General features: G+C 42.3%; 1 protein-coding gene across 4 annotated transcripts in view; it reads right to left on the reverse strand.

The window, feature by feature from the left end:
• ARHGAP6 (Rho GTPase activating protein 6) overlaps positions 1 to 23,138 on the reverse strand; it is a 491,723-nt gene that overhangs the window by 18,428 nt on the left and 450,157 nt on the right. For all 4 annotated transcript variants that reach the window (XM_007129261.4, XM_028492520.2, XM_028492519.2 and 1 more), the window contains exons 7-9: positions 20,606 to 20,756; positions 19,215 to 19,363; positions 11,481 to 11,660 (exon numbers count right to left, since the gene is read on the reverse strand). In XM_007129261.4, coding sequence (XP_007129323.1) covers positions 11,481 to 11,660; positions 19,215 to 19,363; positions 20,606 to 20,756 — 480 coding nt within the window. The remainder of the gene's footprint in view (positions 1 to 11,480; positions 11,661 to 19,214; positions 19,364 to 20,605; positions 20,757 to 23,138) is intronic.

Here is a 23,138-nt window from a genome sequence, read left to right on the forward strand (position 1 = left end):
GGATTGTGCTGACAATTGAAGAAACAATTCCAAGAAATGGAGAGAAAGTAAAGGGCTCTCTTGACATCACTTGAGCCCTAGGTAAAGCTATGCCTGAAGCCACATTTGCTCTGCATTGTTCAGCTGTGTGAGCCCCCAAATTCCTTAAGCTAGTCTGAGCTTTTAGTTGAAAAGAAAGATACATCCTTGATGAGGCTTTGATACAACAGCTTGCTAACTTGTGTACTATTTCCTTCAACTTGGACATCAAATTTCTCCTCTATGTGGTTGTCAGAATGCTCTGATCAAGACACTTGATCAAAACCCCTTTTGATCAAAGCCCTCTACTTGCTTGCTTGCGTCAATCTGTATTTCCCATCTCCTCCCCAGCAGTCATCGTCACACGCCCGCGACCTCAGTACCGCTGTGCTTCTCACTGACCTTTCCCCACCTCATTCCTTTAATTCGTTACATAAATATTTGGTGAGTGCTTACTGAGCGCCAGGCACTGGATGCTGGGATTCAGCGGCAAACCAAGCAGACAAGAATCCATGTCTCCTGGAAGCTGACAGTGAGTATGGGAAGACTGGCATGAAACAAATAAACAGAAAACATAGCATGGATCACATGGAGAAAGATAAAGCAAAGAAGGGCAATGAAGAATCCTGGGCCGGGGGTGCAATTTAAACAGGATTGTCAGAGAAACTGACAGTGTAGCAGATGAAGGAATTGGAGAAAATCATTCCAAGCAGAAGGAAGAAAGAATTAGCAAGATGTTGAATCAGGAGCAGTTTGGAGGCCAGTGAGGTTGGAACAGAGTGAGAGGAAGAAGGTAAGTGGTAGGAAGTAGGTCAGGTAACCAAGGCCAGATGTTGTGGAGTCTTACTCCATGATAATGACTTCCGCTCTCAATCTGAGTGGGTGGGGAGCCCCTGGAAGTTTTGAGCAGAGGACTAACATGACTTGTCATCACTCTGGCTGCTGAGTTGCTAGGAGATTGTAGGGAAGCAAGGGGTGAAGCCAGGAGTGCAGATGGGGGCTGTCGATACATCCAGAAGAGAGGTGATGGAGGGCCGAACCAGCATGGTGAGCGGATGAGAAGTATCTGGATCCTGGAGACAGTGAAGGTAGAGACGATAGCATTAGCTAATTGACTGGATGGAGAGAGAGAGAAGGAAGAGGGAGAGGGCGTGGGAGAGGAAGAAGAAGAGAGGATGACTTCGACGTTTGGGGCCTAGGCACCGGGAAGGATGGGGTTGCTGTTAACTGATGTAGAGAAGCTGCAGGACGAGGAGGAGGCTGGGGGTCAAGATGAGGGCTGTGGCATTGGGATAAGACTGAGAGGCCTGTGAGACATCCAAATGAAGGAAAGATCTAGCAGGTGATCGGGAATAAGGATCTGGGGTTAAAGGGGAGTCCTGGGCTGAACGTAGAGATTTGGGGGACACATATAGATGGTATTTAAAGCTCTGTGACCAAATGCAATGGCCTGGGAATGAGAATGGAAGGAGAAGACTTAGGGGCAGGACTTTTAGGTCCAGGCTGAGAGATTGTTCTCTTACTATATTGAATACCTTAAATAAATAAAAAGGCTGATAATTTTGACAAACAACATGACCCAACAGATATACTTGATTACATCAGTTTTTCCAAAAGTAATATTCAAAGGGTGCAAATGAGAAGAGAGAGAGAACTCATTAAAAAAAATGAACAGCAAAGCAAAAAATAATATAGGCCAAAAATGTATATATTGAATTTTTTAAAAAGAATCTTCCATGAGCAAATTAGGAAGACTATTTCTATTTGTGTCCAGGTGGTTTAAAATTTCCTATGCTTAGACATGTAATAAAAAATTTTGCTCCAAGTACCAAATCCATTCCCACTAAGAATAAATAACTGGAGTGCATGGCCTTCAGCGTGGTGCACACATCACAATATTAGTTCTCTGAGAGTATATGGTGTGTCTAATGATAAATTATCAACTCACATACATTATTAGAATAGGTTACAGGAAGGAACATTATTTGAAAATAACTTGCCATAAAGTTTTGCAGAAATAGCATAATTTCTGCAATTCAGAGTTTTTATTCATTCAGCTAGGCTTTATTCCCAACCAATTATAGCTACTGAGGCTTATTTTCTGTAGCATATGTGACCTTTACTTGGTAACAAATGCAAATAGAAAGGGTCAGTGCTATAAACCTATCTACAGTTTCTTTTCAAAAGACTCACGATATCATTTTGGCTTGGAGACACTATTTACAAATAAGTGAAAAAATATAGCTTAAAAATGTGGATCCATGTATTGCAGGAAGAGTAGATAATATTTTCCTATGCATTATGCAAGACTGACTACAGTGTACATAATCCATTATTTTAATTAGCTTATTTATAGCCCATTTTGATTTAAGGCAGCTTCCAAAATTCATATGATAAAACCACATTTGTTTTTGTTTTTTAATAAAGGAATGGTTCAGAAAATTGGAACCAGTGGGAAAATGAAGGTAGAGAATTTGAAACGATGCCTGGAACTGACTTTTAATATTCATACTACAGCATCCAGTGCTGTTTTCCCAATAATTCCTGTCAACTTTGTCCACATTTGCACATTTCATTTCCTACTATTTAATAAAAATTTCAAACTACTGGCTCAGTTCAATTGGATGAGCACTCATTTTCTATTAATTTAGATACTTAATAGAGAAACTAAAGTCAGAGCTGAATAGAAACAGCAGCTTACAGTAGGTAAGAAGAAATATCCACGCAGATCATTCACATATGCATTCCTTTTCAGTAATTAGGATGCTGTCGAAAGAATAGCTGACCAAGAATCGATAGGTCCTGAGGTCCCGTTTTGTCTCTGCTGCTTATAATTAATATAAACTTGGACATGTCGACCATCTTCTTTAGGATTCTATTCCTGAATCTGAAAATCCGGGCATATCCTATCTGTCCCCTTTGCCTTTATGGAGGTGTTATGGGGATCAAAAGGGCTAACAAATTTGAAAGTACCTGACCAGTTGCAAAGAACTTTACAATAAAAGATTTTATTGGAAATAGACAAAATAATAAGTTAAACACTTAAAAGAAAATAATAAAAGCAGATAACTTGGAGATGGTCAATGTTTGTTCTGAGATTTCTTTCTTGACTAACAGCCATCAATTTCCACCTCTTATCCCGTGTGCTTGCAAAGAAACATCATTCTGCTCTTTTGCCTAACACTTCTGGTGGGTAACTAAGTTATGGGATTTCCTCTCGATATGTCTCCGTTCTTGACCACCCCTTGATTTCTAGAGTTACAGTGTATGACCTCTTGGCCCCTCAATTGCAATGGTCTTGAAGCCAGACTCTGTGTAGCTTCTCCATTTTGGCTTTTTCTCCTGTGCCAGACCTCAAGTCTTTGGGCTGGTCACATCATCACAAGGCAGGGATTATCTGACTTGACCACCTGGAGCTGACAGAGGGTCCTAAGGTTGCAGTTCTCTGTCAGCTGGCCTCCTTCACAGCTAGGCCAAGATCACATGAACCAATCCTGGCCAAGGTACCCTAAGGGGGGGGGGTCTTACAGAAGCTTCTGGAAAAGGTTCTCCTCCATATTGACAAGAGATGCAGGAGAGAAAACATCTCTTTGTGACTGGATGTGATAATAGCTGCAAGAGGTGCTGGAAATGACTGTGGCCTCTTGCAGCTAAAGATGGCAGACCAGAGACAGCATAAGTGTGAGTGAGCCGCTAAAATTGTGCCCCCAGACTTCTTATTATGTGAGATAATAAATCCTGATGTTTGCCACCACCTATAGTTGATTGTTCTCCACCTTGCAGTTGAAACTCCTACCTGCATATCCACGACCTTTCACGCACTCACTCACTCACTCAATTTTATACTCTTCCAGAACACAGGGTAGGGTGGTGCTTTCTATGCAGCGGATGCTGAATAAATGTTGTTGGAATGGCTACAAATAATAATAATAAATAACCCAGAATTATTGGTCTTCATGGTGTACACTGGTTATGTTGCCTTTGTCTAGATGCTTCTCTCTACTTATAAGTAGTACCAATGTCAGGCTCTAGCAAAATTTCCTTGCTACTCATTTCAATTTCTAGAGTTGGAAGATAAACTTCCTTTCCCAACTGAGGCGCACCAGAATTTTTCTAACAAGCTCTTAAACTACTGTCTCCATTAACAGGAAAACTCTAAAAGTGAAAAGTATGACTCAATAATCAAGATTTTTTTTCTTCTGGAATTTTGTATATAGTGAAATGAAAACTAAGGAGTAGGATAGTGAAAAACACATTACCTTTTTTAATCAACCAATTCTGGACATTTAAATGAAGGAACCAAACCCATCCCAAAGGGCTTCTTCCCTTACAATTTATTGTTTCAAATCAAAATCTCTACTGCGTTTCATGGCCCAGGGAGATCATCTCGGTGCTTTGTGTCCACCTAGAGGGGTGGGATAGGGAGGGTGGGAGGGAGACGCAAGAGGGAGGGGATATGGGGATATATGTATATGTATAGCTGATTCACTTTGTTATACAGCAGAAACTAACACACCATTGTAAAGCAACTGTACTCCAATAAAGATGTTCAAAAAAATCTACTGCACACCATTGTAAAGCAATTATACTCCAATAAAGATGTTAAAAAAATCTACTGTGTTTTAGTCAACTATTTAGTAACTTAAGATAATTTCTAATGGTACCATTTATGGTTGTTTTTATCTGGAGACTCAACTCCTTAGATTTTCATATATTCCTTCAAAGGATAATGCTATTTCAAAAACCAAAAGAACGTCGGACTGTCCTGCTTCAGAGAAAAAATGTAAACACTGCACATATGAAGGAATAAAACTGTCACAATTAAAATCCACCCTATCAAATTAAAGATGAAACCTTGAATGATTGCCTAGGGCCATAACTGCTATGATGTATTTTAGTCCATAAACCAGAGAGAGTGAAAAATGGTTTGAGTTTTCTCCATTTACTAAGTCACCGTAACAAACCATTAAGGGCATCTGAAAGAGCACTTCCCAGGACCCAGTCCTACTGTACGGTACTTGTGTAGGTGTTTCACACCAGTCCACCACTTGGCACTGAACCAAGAAGGATGCTTTGCATTTTAAACTCTAACAGTCCCCAGCAGAAGTCATGTCATTGGAAGTCATGATGATATTTTTTTAAGCTAACAAACACACTGAGAGAAATCACTTTGGCTATTTATGGGAGCAAAAGCTCAAACATGGGCAGGCCCGGCCTAGAACTTTTGTCTAGCTCTGGTGTGGAGGATGGCTTAATATTATATAAGGAGGTCTCAGTGCATTTAAAGGGCAGAATGCATTACGTTCAAGAAATTTTTCTCACGTGCCTGACACATGCCAGGCAGCGTTTTGGGCAGTTGGGGCGCATTATTGAACAAATATAGTCGAAGAGCCCAGGACTCATGGAGCTGTGATGGGGGATGACTCGAGGAAGGTGAAGAGCAAGGAGCAGTCTTTGCTCCACGACAACAGGTTAAAGGAAATGGAAACAGCTCAGGTGTAATACGCTTCTGCCCCTCTCCACCTGCGTGTGTCACCAACAGTACATGCATTCTGTCGCTACAGACAGGGACAAGGTGAGCAGGCTCTCACAGGCATCTGCTGGCCTGGACATCACCTGGGTCGGTGTTATGATCAGTCCAGAGGGATTAATGCTGTTGAAGGTCCCCTTTCCGCCCCATTTTCAAACTGGTTACAATATTCTCCCCCGCCCACCCCCAGCCAAATGAATTCCATAGCTGAGACGTCACATTAAAGCACCTCATCTTTTGTGAGGGGAGGCATCACACTGTAGAAATAATTCACTCAGTTGCTGCATCACTTAGGCGAACGAGCTTGGCTCGCTCCTGGTGAGATGGTGGCGCAACTGAGAATAAGCTGATGATGTACATAATGACTAGCCCGACCCCTGGCACACAAACAGTGGTTATTTTAAAAACAGTGGTTATATAAAAAGGGAAATGGAAATCATATATAATTATCTGGATGGGGGTGGTCTCTTGTTTGATGACCTGGATTACTGCTTGACTCCTTTTGACTTGGCATGTGAGAGGAGTTTTAAGGAAATGTAATTTGTGCCGGGAAAGAAGGGAACACAGAGCACAGCTTGGCTTCTGAGCTTGGAATCCTCGTCACAGCCTCTGACCCTTGCTCCCAGCAGCTCTCATTGGAAATTTCCCACGTGCGCTATGCTAATCCCCAGCTCAGGCTGACCAATCAGCAGGGTGGGAACGCGCTGGCGTTCCCACGTCTCCACAGCACTCGGCACTTTCCATCAGCCCACAAGGGCGGTGCCTTCTCCTCTTTCCCTCTCTCCAAAAAAGAAGCCCTAGTAGTAACAGCCCTGAGACTGAGCTGACTGTTTTCTCCACTCTGCTCTGAAGCTCTTAGTAATTCCAAGAGCCACGATGAATTTTCTCTGGCATTTCCGACATCAATTACAGAAGGCACAACTTTCAGAACAATTAACGTGTTCATGACTGAGTCGGTGAATGCTTTCTGCCTCACAGTGATAACACTGACCGTTTCTAGATATGCATGATTCCTCTCTTTTATTTCCAGTGTTCCCAGAGACAGCATCATTTTATGTTTTCCAATTTTTAGCTAGTTGTTGATATCAGAAATGGAGGGTTATGATTTAAAGTTTGGGGGATCTAAGGAGTATGGGCACCAAACCAAAAACAAACCAACAACAAAAATGCATTTTTCTCTAGCAATACATTATCGCAGTATGTTTTTGTAACAAATACTTACCGAGCACCCATTTTCTGCCAAGTACTTTCCAGGTGCTGTGGATATCAGTGAATAAAACAAACAAAAATCCCTGCCTTCATAAAGTTTGCATTCCATTAGGTTTCAACAAGCATAATAAATAAATATACAGTGAGCTGAAGGTGGTAAGTGCTAGAGCTAAAAGAAAGAGAAGAATAAAGGCTAGGAGTATATATGTGTGGGAGCAGGTCGCAGTGTTACACAGCATGGTGAGGGTAGGTTTTACTGCGAAGGTGACACCTGGAGGTGCTTTGATAGGGCAGGCACCTGATCAATTTCTTATAATAATAGCAGTGATCTCTCTCTCTCTCTCTCTCTCTCTCTCTCTCTCTCTCTCTCTCTCTCTCTCTCTCTCTCTCTCTTTTTTTTGGAGTCCCTAGTATATGTCAGTTCCTGTCCTAAGTGCCTTAGGATGTCATTTCTAATTCTCAAAATAATCCTGTAAAGCTTCATCTCATTTTTTTTTCCAACAGAATAAATGAAGACTTAGGGAAGGTAAGCATAGGGTCAAGATCACATAGCAAATACACAGCTGAGCAGAGATGTGAATTCTGGGAGCTGATTCCAAAGCTCACGGTCTTCCCACCGTCTTGGGAGTTTCCCAAGATGCGGTTAGGAAACCATCAGAATGCCCTGGAGGTATTCATTAGAAAGTACACGATTCTGGGCCCCATCTCAGTGCTACTAAGTTTGATTCTCTAGAGTGCAGCCCAGGAATCTGAATGTCTGACACATTTTTCTTGCGACTGTTGCGTGTTCAAGTTGCTGAACCACGATTATGATCTGCTGCCTTGGTCTCTTGCTAGAGTGATCATGATGGCTCTTTTCATGACCTCTTTCCAGCTCTAGGATTTCCAACCCAGTGCCTGAAAAGCAAACAACTGGTAAAAAGACTGTCCTAGCCACACTCTCGAACTGTGTGTCAGCCTCTAAATCTGGTTATCTTTTCTGCATTATGGGGCCAGGCCAGGTTCTTTTCTGTCCTTTCCCATTAACTCGGATACTGGCCACTTGGGAGAGGCAGTGCAACATGAGGAAATGAAGGATATTATAACAGTCAGAACAAGCTTTGGGTCCCTGCCAGGCCTCTGTGGGGTTTTATATCCCTTCCATCAGTTCTTCAATGGAATCGCTGCTTCTAGGATGCATTCTGCCTTCAAGGACAAACTCACAGCCACCTTTTCTAACAAGTCTTCCTTTCTGATGCCAATGGAAAACGATGCCTCCCTCTCTGAGCTTGTAAACCCTTCCAAGGACTGTGAAACAGCACAATTGCTAACCACCTTTAACCATCAGGTCCTGTCTAGCTTCATCCTTCCTTGTTTGGAATTACTGTGCTAATTCTGAAAGCTTCTGAAAACAAAACAGAATGAAACAGCTATCGACATGATTGAATTTTTGTCCATCCACACAGACCTGCTTTGCCAACCAGCCACCAGCTTTGGTATAACAAACTAGATTCTGAAATGCCAGATATGCCAAAAGAATCTACGAAGTGATGAGATTAATTTAAAAAAAGAGGTGAAGCTAGGTCTAGGGCATAGAACCATGCAGATTTTCGAACTAGAAGGGATCTTGGTTATCATTCATTCTAACCTAGTCCTTTGATAACTAAAGAAATGGAAATCTAAGATGAGGTCACACAGCTAATGTATAGTAAAGATAGGACTATAGCAAAGTTTTCTGGTTCCAGAGCCAGTTTTCTTTTTATTGACACAGGCTTGGGATCTTTGTCCTACCTCTCCTCCTACTTCCTTGTCCCTTTCCTCAACACACAATTCTCATAATCTGTCTAAGGAGACCAAGAATGCTTACGTTAATGGTTAACTTACTCTGAGAAAGGTATCCTTAATTCTTCCATACCCAAACCTTTTCATAAGGAGTAAGGATTAGTAATATGGAAATCGTATGTCACAGAGCTACCAGTGAATCATTCATTAATTCGACCAATATTTCTTGTGTTTCTACCATGTACCAGGCATAGGGGTAATGCAGTAAAGAAAGTTAGGTGGGGCTTCCCTGGTGGCGCAGTGGTTGAGAATCTGCCTGCCGATGCAGGGGACACGTGTTTGAGCCCTGGTCTGGGAGTATCCCATATGCCGCGGAGCGACTGGGCCCGTGAGCCACAATTACTGAGCCTGCGCGTCTGGAGCCTGTGCTGCGCAACAAGAGAGGCCGCGATAGTGAGAGGCCCGCACACCGCGATGAAGAGCGGCCCCCCGCTCACCGCAGCTAGAGAAGGCCCTCGCACAGCAACGAAGACCCAACGCAGCCATAAATAAATAAATAAATAAATTTTAAAAAGAAAGTTAGGTGGAAATGAGCAGAAATTCACCCTGTCAGGGAGCTCGCATTCTAATGGGGAAACACAAACAAAAGAAATTAGTAAAACCCTTATTGGTAATGGCAAGTGCTAAGAAGAAAAGGCAGGGAAAGGGAATAGGAAGTGAGGATATGTGTGTGTATGGTGGTGGTGTGGTAGGGGGGCTGGATTTTAGACAAGGTGACCAGGGAAGGCCTCGTTGAGAAGTATAGATCACAACTGGGGAACACAAATATGAGCTATTACCCAAGAGAATCTCGATATCAGTCTCTGCAGGGAATGGGAAACAAAGATCAGATTTGGAAAATGTTGGAAAAGATGGAGTATTGATGTTCTTCGACCGTTCTTAATAATCCAGGCAGCAGGAAATGGAAGGAGAGGAATGGCACACCTAAAATGGCAGCAACTGGACTTTCAAGGAGGCCAGGAAGAGATTTGTTAGTATCTGAGGTGAAAAGGAACACCTGATGGTTCGGTTTCATATAAAGAACTTTGTTTAGAATACAGAATTTAGAGAATGGAATTAAGATTGACAAGAGGTATTATTTTGTCTTAAAAAAAAATCTAGAGAGCATGAAGCATGCCAAGACTACTTGGCAAGATGATACACGACTTAAAACTTGATGAAAATGTTGAAAAATTCAGACATCTGATTCGTCCAAATATGTAATTAAATATGAGGATTGTGGCTGAAGGGTGAAATTTATATAGAGTTCATGAATATTTCCACTTTTTTTTGAGAGCTGACTGCATGCAACACATGGGCAGTGCCTCAGAGACTCAAAGAGGAGCAAGACACCATTCTACCTCAGTGAACTTTTCACTGTGGAAATCCATTTTCACTTCCTCCTGGGCATCCAGCAGGAATACATTTCTCAGCTTCCCTTGCAGCTAAGTGTGGCTTGTGGCAGAGCTCTGGCCAATGGGATTGGAGTGGGCATGATGGATGTCCCTTCTAGGTTTGGCCCATAAAGCCCTAGGGGATTGAAGAGTCTCAAGATGCAAGGAGCTGGGGTCCCTAAATCGCCACCTGGAACGCTGTCCGCTAAACATCTGATCAAACTTTATGTGAACAAGATATTTATGTCTGTTGTGCTGAAGTACTAAGATTTGAGCCAACTTGTGTTGCCCAACTAATACAATTATTAATTAACATTTGCATAGAATTGTGCAGTCTGCAGAATGCTTTTGCATATCAAATGATTCTGGGAACCACCCCAGGAAATGGGTCATATTTTAATTTTTTCCCATTTCACAAAAGCTGAAGTTGATGCTTATTGAATATTGAATTACTTGGTCATGATCACAAAGGTGAGACAGAGAGGGCAAATATTCGAAACTACTGGCTCTCAAATGCACAAAATATAACTGATATAAGGCAAGGATGGAAATAAGTCTAATGCAAGGCATTTGATAAATATAGACAAAATATTAAGGAAATTCAAAAGAGGGAACTAGCATACTTGGTTGAAGAAGCCACAAAAGGCTCTAGTGGAATCGGTAAGATTTATGGTGAGCATTTGTAAATTCAAAAGAGAAATCGGAGAAGAATCATGGAGAAAGTTCCTGTAAATTTTGACATGCAATACGAGTGGTGAATAGACATAGAAGGGAGTTGGCATTTGTTCTAATGATCCAAGGGAAGTTGGAGCAAGCAATTCAGTTTTTTGAAGGAAAACAGGAACTGGTAATTCAATACAAATCAAAAAAGTGTTTACTGAGTGCCTGTCAGATGGAGGGCCTTCCAAAAGTGTACAGAGGATACAGAGAGGAGATAACAAGGGCACAGCCCGTGTTTTAAATGCGCTTATAATCTACTAGGGGAAATAGTCAAAAATGACTTCAACACAATGCTGAATAAGGTAAACATCAATAGGAACAGTAATAGGGTTCAAGGGACAGAGAAGTGACATGGCAAAGTGACGCAAGAAGGACAAAGGAAAGATAGGTAAAGCTTCATGCAGGACGCAAAATGTCCAGATGGACCTTGGAGGAGGTGCCCTTGCTGAGGATGGTTATAAATACATGAATTCACGAGGGCCACGTATAGTTCCAAAAAGAAGAGTTTTATCAATTTGGGGGGCAAGGACACTGCTATATAAAGAATTAAATGATTCCAAAACATGACCGTTGGTTAGGGGACAACAAAATGAAATTTATAATTTGGATATGTTTGTTTAAACAGGAAATCACAAACTTACAGTGACATCATAGGTATGTAAATTTCTATTAACTGCCTGGCTTCCAATGAATTCAGTTAATGACCAGCACTATGGAGCAGAAGGTGCTGTGCCTAAGTTTCATTATGCCACCGAGAGGCAATCAATAGGCAGTTGACTGAGATGTCTTGCCAAAGAAGGGCCACTTACCATGAACAGGGCTTCATAATTTTCAATCATTTTCTGCACCACGGCAATGATGGCTGTGCTCTCTTCAGCCCGGGCTGAACTCTGGACCGAGAATTCCTTGTCTGATGACTTCTGCTTGTGCAGCAGGTTGGGTCCAAATATGGTGGCCAAGTTTAGAGATGTCATTTTGTTCCCAGTGACCTGTAGAAGCAGAGAATACAAGGACTGTTGTGATTTTTGCTTTTCAAAATGCCAGGTGGTTCAATAATCAATAGAATCCTTTTACTTTCTCTCTCTCTTTTTTTTTCTGCAAGGACTACATCATCTCTGTCAGAATCCACGAGGGGCATCATCATTTTCCTTTTGCTTCATATCTTGAATTGAAGCTCATAGCTCAGTGGTCATCTCAACAGCACACTGAGTAAAATTTTATAACTGTTATTTTTGTGAAACTGGTACTATATAAAATTTCCATCCTGTCTGCTCCTTAAAAATATTGATGTCCAATCCATCCAGCTGACCGTTTTATCCATCCCTCTATCTATCCCTTCATCCATCAATCCATCATCTCGCTCTTAATCCATCCACGCAGCACCTACCATAGGCTAGGCATTTTTCACGGATTCCGATTATTCTAAAGTTTTTCCAACAATGATCACAAACCAGTCCTTATTTTAAAGGGTTCACATTCTAGAGGACAAAGAAAATTATCAATTACAAGCATTGAGTACAAAGTATGAAACTATCAACTCTGGAGGCCCCAGGGACACTTCAAAGAGGTGGCAATATTTGCACAAAACCTTGAAGGAGAATAGAGTTTGCTGGGCTGAAAAGGAGAGGAACTGGCACAGTGGGCACCTTCACAGCGGTGAGAACACGCTATGCAAAGACAGACACATGAAAAATACGCCAAGGCCCCCCAGGACACTCAGCATGGCAGAAGGTCCTGCAGGAAAGGCCGGCAAGGGCCAGGTGAAAGTCATTGCTACATGTCCCCTGTGGGGCAAAACTACTCCTGGTTGGGAACCACCGGTCTCGGCCAATTTTTATTTCTCTTGTTGAAATTAGTTGAAAATCTACGAATGCCCAGAAAAGCACGGGGACTGTGGCTGTCTTGGTGAGGATCCTTTGCCTGGGAAGATCTGCACAGCCTTCAAGAGGCAGCTGGATGCACAGCATAAAATTCCTGACTCACAGGTGAGACGAAGTCTCCTGAATCCCGACCTTGTCCTGTGGAGCCCTGAGCTGGTGGCTACCCAGCCCTGCAAGCCCAGCATGGCACATGGGGTGTGTTATTTTTAGAAGGCGAGGCTGTTTTCAGGTTTGCTGCCAAGTGAAATGATTTCATGTGGTAAACACTGGGAATTTTCAAGAAAGTGCCCTTAATGTACGACTGTTAAATTACGTTTTTTCTTTGTTTCATTTCACTGATACAAAACTTGACAAGTTTTCATGTGATTTTTCATTTCTCTTCCTGGAAATTCATGGCTGAGGATAAAATCAAATATGCACCATTTTCAAATTCATCCCTTTAGAACTCAGAGGCATTTGGAGTGCTTCTCCTTCCACTCTTAAAGTAATACCAGGGGTTTCTCCTTTTTTAAAAAAACATGATCAAATGGAAGATTTTGTTTTCTTTGCAAAGAATGTTTAGTACAAGGACAATCCAGAACTCTGTTTCCGCTCTCCTTCTCCTGTTGCTATTCTGGGAATGCAATACAATCCCTCTGTAAAACTGCACAGAGATTCCAGCTGCAGACCACGCTGCTGTGGTTTGTTAACACCTTTTTGTTTCATTTTGGTTTTATTTTATTGTTTTTTAATCTGGGAAGGAGACTTGCTCACAGACGGCTTCTACCCTTACCCCTCATGTTTCGGTATATCTATCTATCTATCTATCTATCTATCTATCTATCTATTTATCTATCATCTATCTATCGTCTATCTATCATCTATTTATCTATCTATCATCTATCTATTTATCTATCATCTATCTATCTATCTATCTAACATCTATCTATCATCTATCTATTTATCTATCATCTATCTATCTATCTATCATCTATCATCTATCTATCTATCTATCATCTATCTATCATCTATCTATTTATCTATCTATCATCTATCTATCTATTTATCTATCTAGCTATTTATCTATCATCTATTTATCTATCATCTATCAATCAATCTATCATCTATCTATCTATCATCTATCTATCTATCTATCATCTATCTATCTATCTATCATCTATCTATTTATCTATCTATCATCTAACTCTATGACTGCCCAAGACTGCACAATATAATGTGTACTTGGGCTTGGTTCATTATTTAATTGTCAGCCAATGTTATGTTTCCCAATGTTATCAGGAAAACATTTATCTCTACTAAATAAGCATCCTAGATCATTTCTGATCCGAATATGAAGAGCTCACATTTATTGACATTAAAAGTTTAGCACGTAGGTGGGGGAGGGATAGATTGGGAATTTGAGACTAGCAGGTGCAAACTATTATATAGAGGATGGATAAACAACAAAGTCCTACTGTAGAGCACAGGGAACTATATTTAATACCCTGGGATAAACCATAATGGAAAAGAATATGGAAAAGAATATATATATGTATAACTGAGTCACTTTGCCGTAGAGCAGAAATTAACACAACACTGTAAATCAGCTATACTTCAATAAAATAAAATTTTTTTTTAAGTTTAGCACGTAGAGTCACTGGGCTAGAGGCTTTCCACAGGCTGTTTCAATTCCCTCTCACTATATGCTTCCGAAGCCGCTGCTGCTGTCGTCCTTATTTTACAGACGAGGGAAGTGGTGCCCAGAGCCGGGCTCCAGGCAGCGCCCGGCCGCTCACTCTTGCTGGCAGAGCTGGCAGAGCGGGGATGTGGGAAAACTGGCTCCAAAGCCGGGCCGGGACCAGGGTGAGGGGAGCGAGGCACGGGTCCTGCTACAGTTCCAAAGCCAAAGTCCCACTTGCTAGAGGCATGCACCTCATCAAAGGTCAGTAATCCCGGCCTTGTGTCGGTGGTTCATAACTTCTTTTTTGCCTCATAGACTCTTTGAAGAACTGGAGGCCAGCTATGGACTCTCTCTCCAAAAAAATGTGTAATTCACACCACACATTCCATGCCATGCTGGGGGGTGATTAGACGGCCTGAAAAACCACTGCTCAAGAGGTTTCAATGATGTCCCTGCAATATTCTTTCTAGAGGAAATGAAATCTTTCTTACATTTGGGAATTTCTCTTTTCCCCTAAGGAGCAAAGCAAAGAGCAAACTAAAAAAAAAAAAAAAAAAATGGAATAAAACAAACCAAACACAAGATAGCAAAAACATTCAATAAAATACCACTATTTTCCCCTCCAAAGGCACTCACTGACTAGTCAATAATTTTTCTCAATGTCTTTCTTTTAGACATCTTTAAGATCCCATTAGTTAGTGATGCATTGAAGTTTAAGCACCTATTAGGAAAGAAATATTACATTCATTTTATAGAGGAGGAAGCTCAGACCTTCCCCTACCCCAACTCTGTTTTCCTTCCTCTTCCTCTATTTTACAAAAACAAGGTCACATAGCAAGGTGCTGGCAGAGCCTGGGTGAGCCTCCAAGCTCCTTGACACTCTTAACTCGGTTTTCTTCCTGTTGCAGCCCATAATAACTATCCAACAGACAGGTAACACATCTAGCACAAACTAACACATAGGTAAGAGAGAAACTTGAAAAATTCTTTGTTTCTTGATTATATTTTACAATTGAATTTTTGTCTCACTCCAATCTGCCCACTCTGAATTCTTTACCTGTTCATGCCAAACCAACTTAAAAAATCGTGAACAAGAAACCTCTCTCTCGTTCCTCTCCCTCCCCTTTTCACTTCTACCAGAAGGGGTTTTCAGCTAATTCCCATCCCTATGCCATGCTTATGTGGTCCACTTACTCAGTCCCTACACACCCTTTGATATGTAGTTTAAATTCAATCTCCTGCACAAAGCCATTCCTAACTTTTCTGCTCCACGTTCATCACTCCTCTGAAGTTCTGCGGTGACTCTGCGTTGTGTTCTCTAATTCTATAGGGCCTTGTGTTTTTTACCCCCTCCACCTCCTAGATGCCACAGCATCCTGGGAACGGTAATTAGAAAATTCCTGAACAATGCTCACTGGTTTAGAGGAACAGAGAGTAGGCGCTCAGAACATACGTGATTCAAATACCAAGGCCATTCTTACACGGAAACATTTATAATGTGAATTGCGGTTTTCCATATTGCTATTCCTACAAACCGTTCCTAACTCACCCTCTTCCTGTCTCTAACCAATCTAAAACACGGATTATATCACCTTAGTTGAATCCTTCCGAAGATTCATGGCTTCAAAGAATCAGCCACCTTCCCCTGACAAAGGCATTCAGTACTCTGGGAACATAGTCCAATTTCCCCTCAGACCTCATCAGTACTTTCCCACACTGCGGCCTTAACTCTAGTCCAAGATGGCTGTGTGACTTACGTGTTTTCCTGTTAACTTCTAACCATTTCACGGAAGCAGTGCTCTCCTCATATTTCCTCTGTTGCTTTAACTTTTGGTTACTAGTCCTTCATTTTGACTCAAGGTTTAGCTCAAGGATGTCTAGAAACCCTTGTCACTTCTTGCTTCCCGTACAACTTTGCTGTTACCAGAATATTTTTATATTCCTTGTAATAAACTAGTTTTCTCAATGACTGTGCAGTGCCAGTTGAAGAAATTTTATCTCCAAAGTTCAGATAAGGAAACCCAGGTTTAGGAAGATTAATAGATTTGTCCAAGAACACATGATCAGTGAGTTGTAAAGCTAACAAGTGTTCTCAACCAGGGGTGATTTTGAGCGCCCCCTCCTTCCCGGGGAAACCTGGCAATGTTTAGAGACACTTTCAGCTGTCACAACTGGGGCAGCATCATGGGCCGGGGGGAGCTGCTACTGGCAACAAGTGAGTAGAGGCCAGGGATGCTGCTAAGCATCCCACAATGCACAGGGCACCCACACAACACAAAATTACCTGGTCCCAAGGGTCAATCGTATGGAGGCCGGGAAACAGTGAGCTAGACCCCCAGCAGAGTTGTTTTCTCCTACTTGCTATTCTATATTTCTGTTCTCCGTAAGTTAGACTGGTTTGGGTTTGAGGCACAGCTGGGACTTTGCTAGTCAAGGGACCGAACCGACTACTAGTCAATATGACACTTTTGTGTGAATCAGAAAAAGGACCCCTTCCTCAAGATATTTTACTGCCATCTGCTGGGTCAGTGTCCTAATATCTCTGCAAATCTCCATTGACTATGGGGAACATGGCACCTCACCCAGAGTCATGAATGCACAAATGCACAGCTTGCACAAGCGTTCCGTGGAGGTTCCCTGGGGAACACTGGGTAAGTTATGTAACCCCTCCAGCCCTCAATTTCCACCTTGGAAACACAGGGACGACGATCTCTCTCTTGCTCAATGGAGGATTAGCTATAATATATGTATAAAGGCCCAAGCACACGGCCGGCACACGGTAGGAGAGACATAAATGGCAGCTAGTGTTCCGGCATGCTAAGTTCCATTGGTACCTATCCAAGAATATTTTCTCCTCTTCCCCATAGGCAATGCAGTCTTGTTCAGCATTTGGACCGAAAGAATGTCTGCAAATGATTTTAAAAGGGCACGAGTGAGTTCAACTGGACATTTTGCTTTCCTCAATGCCTTCTTAATCACCTAAGACCCGACTTTCTTCTCACATAGTACTTAAGAAACGACAGAGAGGCAATTGACATACCTAGGAACCCAGACAGGGCTCTGTCTTGACCCAATGATTAGGCAGATGATTCTACAGCTTCTCTTATATCTATAGTCAGTAAAGGCTGACACCCAGACGGGTAATACAACTACTTAACAATTATGAGAATTACAGTATATCCACTGGAGAGCTGTGTCTGCTGAAAGAAGGTGGCAGTGCCATATTATGAAACCTGAAGCCAGCAGAGGTTTCACTAATAACTACTATAGAGATAAATGGATAACCCAGGAAAGTTCCATTCTCACATTGATATAGGGAGGATGAGGATAAGAAAGGGAGAATTGCCTTTCTGAAAAAAAATACATATGACCATGGCCTTTGGGAAAGAAATCTGACAAACACAGAAATGAATCCACAACACAGCTGAGTTCTGCTTAACAGGATTTAAAATAAAAGCTTCTGGGATAAGTAAGCTTGGAATGCCTTTGGCTCCTTCTTGTTGATTTACAATGCATGTTAACATATTAAAGGGTCTGAGATCTCCTGGGGAATCCAAGGTCAGGGAGAAGTATGACTGCATGGTTTCAAGAAGGGAGACAGGTCTCTTGTTAAGGTAAAGATTAAATAGGTTGCTTGCTAATAGGTCACTTAAAATTGTCCAAGGGAGGGGCTTCCCTGGTGGCGCAGTGGTTGAGAGCCCGCCTGCCGATGCAGGGGACGCGGGTTCGTGCCCCGGTCCGGGAAGATCCCACGTGCCGCGGAGCGGCTGGGCCCGTGAGCCATGGCCGCTGCGCCTGCGCGTCCGGAGCCTGTGCTCCGCAACGGGAGAGGCCACAACAGAGGGAGGCCCGCGTACCGAAAAAAAAAAAAAAATTGTCCAAGGGAGAAACTGGAAAACAACTTGAAGCACAGGAGTATGACCAAAGAGAACCAGAGCCCAAGACCTCAGATGGGGGGTCAGGTCCAACAAGAACATCCCAAAAGGGTCCAGAGGAGTGTGCAGAACCTGTCTTTAGCAGTTGGTACCATGTGGCATTGGGATACATGGCAACAGTCAATAGATCTGACTTTTCAGTTCTTTCTCCACCTGGTTTTGAAGCAGGATCCACCCACCATTGCACTGAGCCAGTCCCTATTTTGGGGGGAGGGTTGAAGGAGAGAAAGGACCTCTAAAAAGGAAGATCCTAGACTTCTAGCCATAGGGCACATGGGTGCTCCAGAATAAAATGGAAGAATGAAGAGGTGACATCATATTTGGGCTTCAAGTTAAAGAAGCAGATCAAATGAGTTACAAGGACAGCCATCTCCCCCCACCTCCATTACTCCATTTTTCTCATGCTTGTAAGCACCGCGGTAGCTCATGTTCGTCTCCTTTACACAAATGGAAATTCAGGGTCTTGAGTAAAGCACCATCATGGAAAATGACAGCCTCCTTTGGAAGCATCCTTGAAACATACAAGGAAGTTAATGGCCAATGCGCTCTTAGGAACGGTCCCTCCAGAGGGGGGAAAAAAGCCTGCATTAGTTCTCTTCCTACATAGACACATAGGCCAGGAAAGGGAAGCTTCATTTTCTCCAGGTGAAACATCTGACGGAATTGGTAGCTCTCCTTTTTTTTTTTTTTTTTTAAAAAAATTGAAGTCTAGTTGATTTACAATATTGCGTTAGTTTCAGGTGTATAGCACAGTGATTCAGTATTTTTACAGATTATATCCCATTATAGGTTATTACAAGACAGTGGGTATAATTCCCTGTGCTACACACTCTATCCTTGTTGCTTATCTACTTTATGTATAGTAGTTTGTATCTGTTAATCCCATACTCCTAATTTCTCTCTCCCCCCATCCGTCTCCCGTTTGGTAACCGCATGTTTGTTTTCTATGTCTGTGAGCCTGTTTCTGTTTTGCATAGACATGCATTTGTATTATTTTTTAGCTCTCCCTTGTAAAACAGGAAAAAGGAAGAACCAGAGCATCTGTTGCGGTGGCGGTGGGGTGCGCACCTCTTGCCCGTCTTTGCTGACGTTGTCCTCAGCGTGCCTGGCCACGATGGAGAGGAACTGCAGCAGGCGGTGGAGCGTGTCGCAATTGCAGGGAGGTAGAAGGTAGATGAGGAGCTGCAAGGTGCCCAGCTGTTCCTCAGGCTCCAACACTAAGCAAGGCAAAAAGAGGCGCTCCAAGTGAGTCAAAGGGGGAAGTCATGCCCTGCAGGCTGAACTGCCTTCAGAAAGGGATTAGCAAGGCAAGTCATATTTCACTCCTTCACCCACTCTCCCATTGCTTTAGCAATTTAACAGTAAGGTTCTGTGAGGGAGAGAAAGATAAATTCGGCCTGGGAAAATGTGACATCCAGAGAAATCATTATAATCCAGGTTAGAAAGGTAACTTCATGTCCCTTACTTTCTTCTCCCTCCTTCCCCTGGTATAAATCATCACATACTTTATGGATCACAGGCTTTCATGGTTGTTAACTATTTGCTAACAATGACTGAGAATCTGTGAATATTCTTAAATTTGAGTTTAGAACACATTTGAGGCCCTTGTCTGTTGAGCAATGTATAAGAGGTAGACTTTTTGTTGGCAATAACCAAGACACGGCCCAATGTCAGTGCCTTCTCTCTCTTTTGTGATCCTATCTTTTTTTTTTTTTTTTTTTTTGTGGTATGCGGGCCTCCCTCTGTCGTGGCCTCTCCCGTCGCGGAGCACAGGCTCCGGAAGCGCAGGCTCAGCGGCCATGGCTCACGGGCCCAGCCGCTCCGCGGCGTGTGGGATCCTCCCAGACCGGGGCGCGAACCCGGTTCCCCTGCATCGGCAGGCGGACGCGCAACCACTGCGCCACCAGGGAAGCCCCACTGTGATCCTATCTTAACTGCAGCATGGATGAAAACATTCAGGGAGGCTGACAAAGTTCTGGTTGTTCCTCCTCCCTCTCCCTGTCATTTTCTCCACTGTGGGATCTGTGTCTCTAGCCTTGAAGCAGCCACATTGAAAGTACTGACACTGGGCTATGCCATCCTGCTTCCCCTGGAATGTTTCCTGCCCCCCCTTTCTCACTCTAGGTTCCAGAAATGCACACTCATTTTTAGGCACAGACTCAATGTGAACTCTCTCTGTTACTCCAAAGCATCAATTTATAGCAATTTCTACTATCCTAGTGACGTTTGAAGGCATGCCGAATTTTTCTTGGCTACTTCCGTTTGTTTTATTGCAACTTTCTACTTGCTAATTCTCCCCAGGGTAAATCTCAGAAAATTCCCCAAATAGCCCGCTCATTAGAGACTGATAAATAAGGGCAAAAAAAGCTATTAGAAAACACACGCATAAGGTTTTGATGAATGAGTGGGACATCCCAGTAACCCAGGAACACATTCCTGCAAATGGCTGGATTACGCACAGAGAGTATTGATGAAAGCTGTGTACAGCTCCCTGGTGAGAAGGGGGTCCGGCATGTCCCTCAGGAACTCCTTCAACAAGGCAGCCACATCATGAACGCAGTGCTCTTCCTCCAGGGAGACGTCAACCCCACGGTCAAATTCCTCACGTAACTGGAAAGACAACGGTTCAAGTGGCAGTCTCAGAACACCATACCTCAATGTTCAGTGCCCAGCAAAAGAAGGGCTATGACATGCAGCGTCTGGTATTAAGTTTACCCAGACCCCAAGAAGGAGGAGCAAACAACATGTCGCCTTGATCTACAGAGTCTATGCAAACCCAGCCATGAATATATATATATATATATATATTTGAAATGAATTATTAAATAAAAGTATCTGTGGGTTTACTGTTAATGATGCGAGCAGAAGGGCTTGATAACGACGACATCCAGAAGGTTGAGAGGAAGAGCTAAGGGGTTAGGTCAATTCTAACCGTGGGAGGCAGGAATTAATCTATTATACAGTGGTTTTGCATGTCAGCAAATTTACCATGTTGGAATTTTGACATTTTCCAGAAATACTCGACAAGAAAGCGAAGAGATATTTCTGCAAACAATGAAATTAAAAACCCTGATTTGTGACTAAGCCTTGAAAGATGACAATAACGAAATAAAATCTGCCTTAGATTTGTCAAAGTAGCCTTATTAACATTCTCCAAGAAGATTTCCTGCTTTCATCATTATACTCAGTCCTTTAGCGTTTATAACAGGAGGAAAACACAATAGCAAGAAGGGAGTCATAACTCTACACCCTATTTTCATCTCGGACAGCTCAACTTCTCTTAGGTATTGTTTGCTCTCTGCTGTTAAAATAATTTTGTGAGTTCATGAATGTACTCTAGGCAATAAACTTCTGTAAGTGTTCATTTGCTATGTCATTCATTCATCCATTCATTCAACAAAGATGTACTGCACACTTACTGTGTACCCGGCCTTGTTACAGGTCCTCAAAATACGGTGATGAGGAAAGAGGCAAAGCCCTCCCCCTCCTCCAGCTCTCGGGCTGACAGACAGGTGATAAATTGGTAATCCCACCAATGATTAATTAGCTCTTTATACTGTGTCAATTGTTCTCAAGAAAAAGTGTAGGATGCTAAGAAGTGATATAACAAGACCAAATGGTGAGTTAGCGCATATTTCACACTTGAAATCTAACCACTAATTCTATATATTTTTTTGAGAATCCTTAAGTAAATCTCCATGCAAAGGTTTTCCCTTTAGTGGATCCAGATATAACTGAGGAATAATTTCTGTCACTAGCCACCTCGCCACCTGACGAGAATGCCTGTTACTGTCCCGAATCGCGCATCAATTCCAGGCAACTCATCCTTAGGGCGCATCGGGCAGCCAGAATGAAGAAGGCTTCCATCAGCACCACTCCTAATCGTGATCATCTAAACGCACCATGTTTTTCTTCTGAGTGCACACGCGCGCGCGCACACACACACACACACACACACGCACACACACACACGCAGAAAGAACGGATCGTGGGAAGAGCTTGGTCTAAACTGTGTGATCTTGAATTAAATTTCTTAATCTCTCTAAGCCTCAGAAGAAGTGGGTGAAAGGGGCTTGTCTCCCAGCCGGTGGGCGGATTCAGCGAGATAACGTTGATGAAAATATTCTGCAATTCTGCACAGGTGAGAGGCCTAAGAAATGTTATTACTATGCTATCTTTCTTCCTGCTAATCCTATTGTGAAATGTTAAATGTTCAATAGTATCTTATGTGACTATTACAAATAAAACCAACCAACCAACCAAACAGAAAACACACTTCTTTTGAAAACCCCTTTTGTCTTGACAAAAAAAGAAAGACATTATGAGGAGACATTTATTTCAGTTAGTTTCAATAATATGAACAAATATCGTTTCTTCAGCTTCATCCAACTAAAAATTATTTTCATTTGGCTTCATTTTTGAATTGCTGGGTTCCTTACTTCTTTCTGTTGGCACCAACAGAGGGAAAATAACATTTTAATTTTCTTTTAGCCAACAAATGAATTCTTTTCTCAAAGGATGGTTTGCCTTTGATGAAGCCGTCACGAACACAGATACCTGCCTGATCATAGGAGCCTATTCCTGAAGCTCTCATATCAAACTTCTTTTGCAAGAATGCTGCAAAGTGCAGAAGGAAACTGAGGGGTACAGTCCCCACATGGAAAATGAATTGGGGAATCAATGGTATCATGGAAAAGTAATACGAATTATTTATTTTTGAGAAAGTAAAGCTATAAACATAGTATTTTAAAAGAAGAGATATTAATGGCATTACTCGTATCGCATTTTAGTAAAAACGGGTGCTGTACAATTGTTTTCTATTTATTATCACTTACTGATCAGGTACTGTCCGAATCTCCTACATTTACAGTGTCAATAAGATGTTTATAAATTAGTTTCATTTGGCTGTACATGCTGTGGGCACGTCCAGATGCTTTGCTTTCCGTTGTATGATCCTAACTCTTTCAAAACCTTTCTGAGATTCTGAGTTGT

Source organism: Physeter macrocephalus, chromosome 7 (assembly GCF_002837175.3).
Source record: "Physeter macrocephalus isolate SW-GA chromosome 7, ASM283717v5, whole genome shotgun sequence".
NCBI classification, from domain to species: Eukaryota; Metazoa; Chordata; class Mammalia; order Artiodactyla; family Physeteridae; genus Physeter; species Physeter macrocephalus.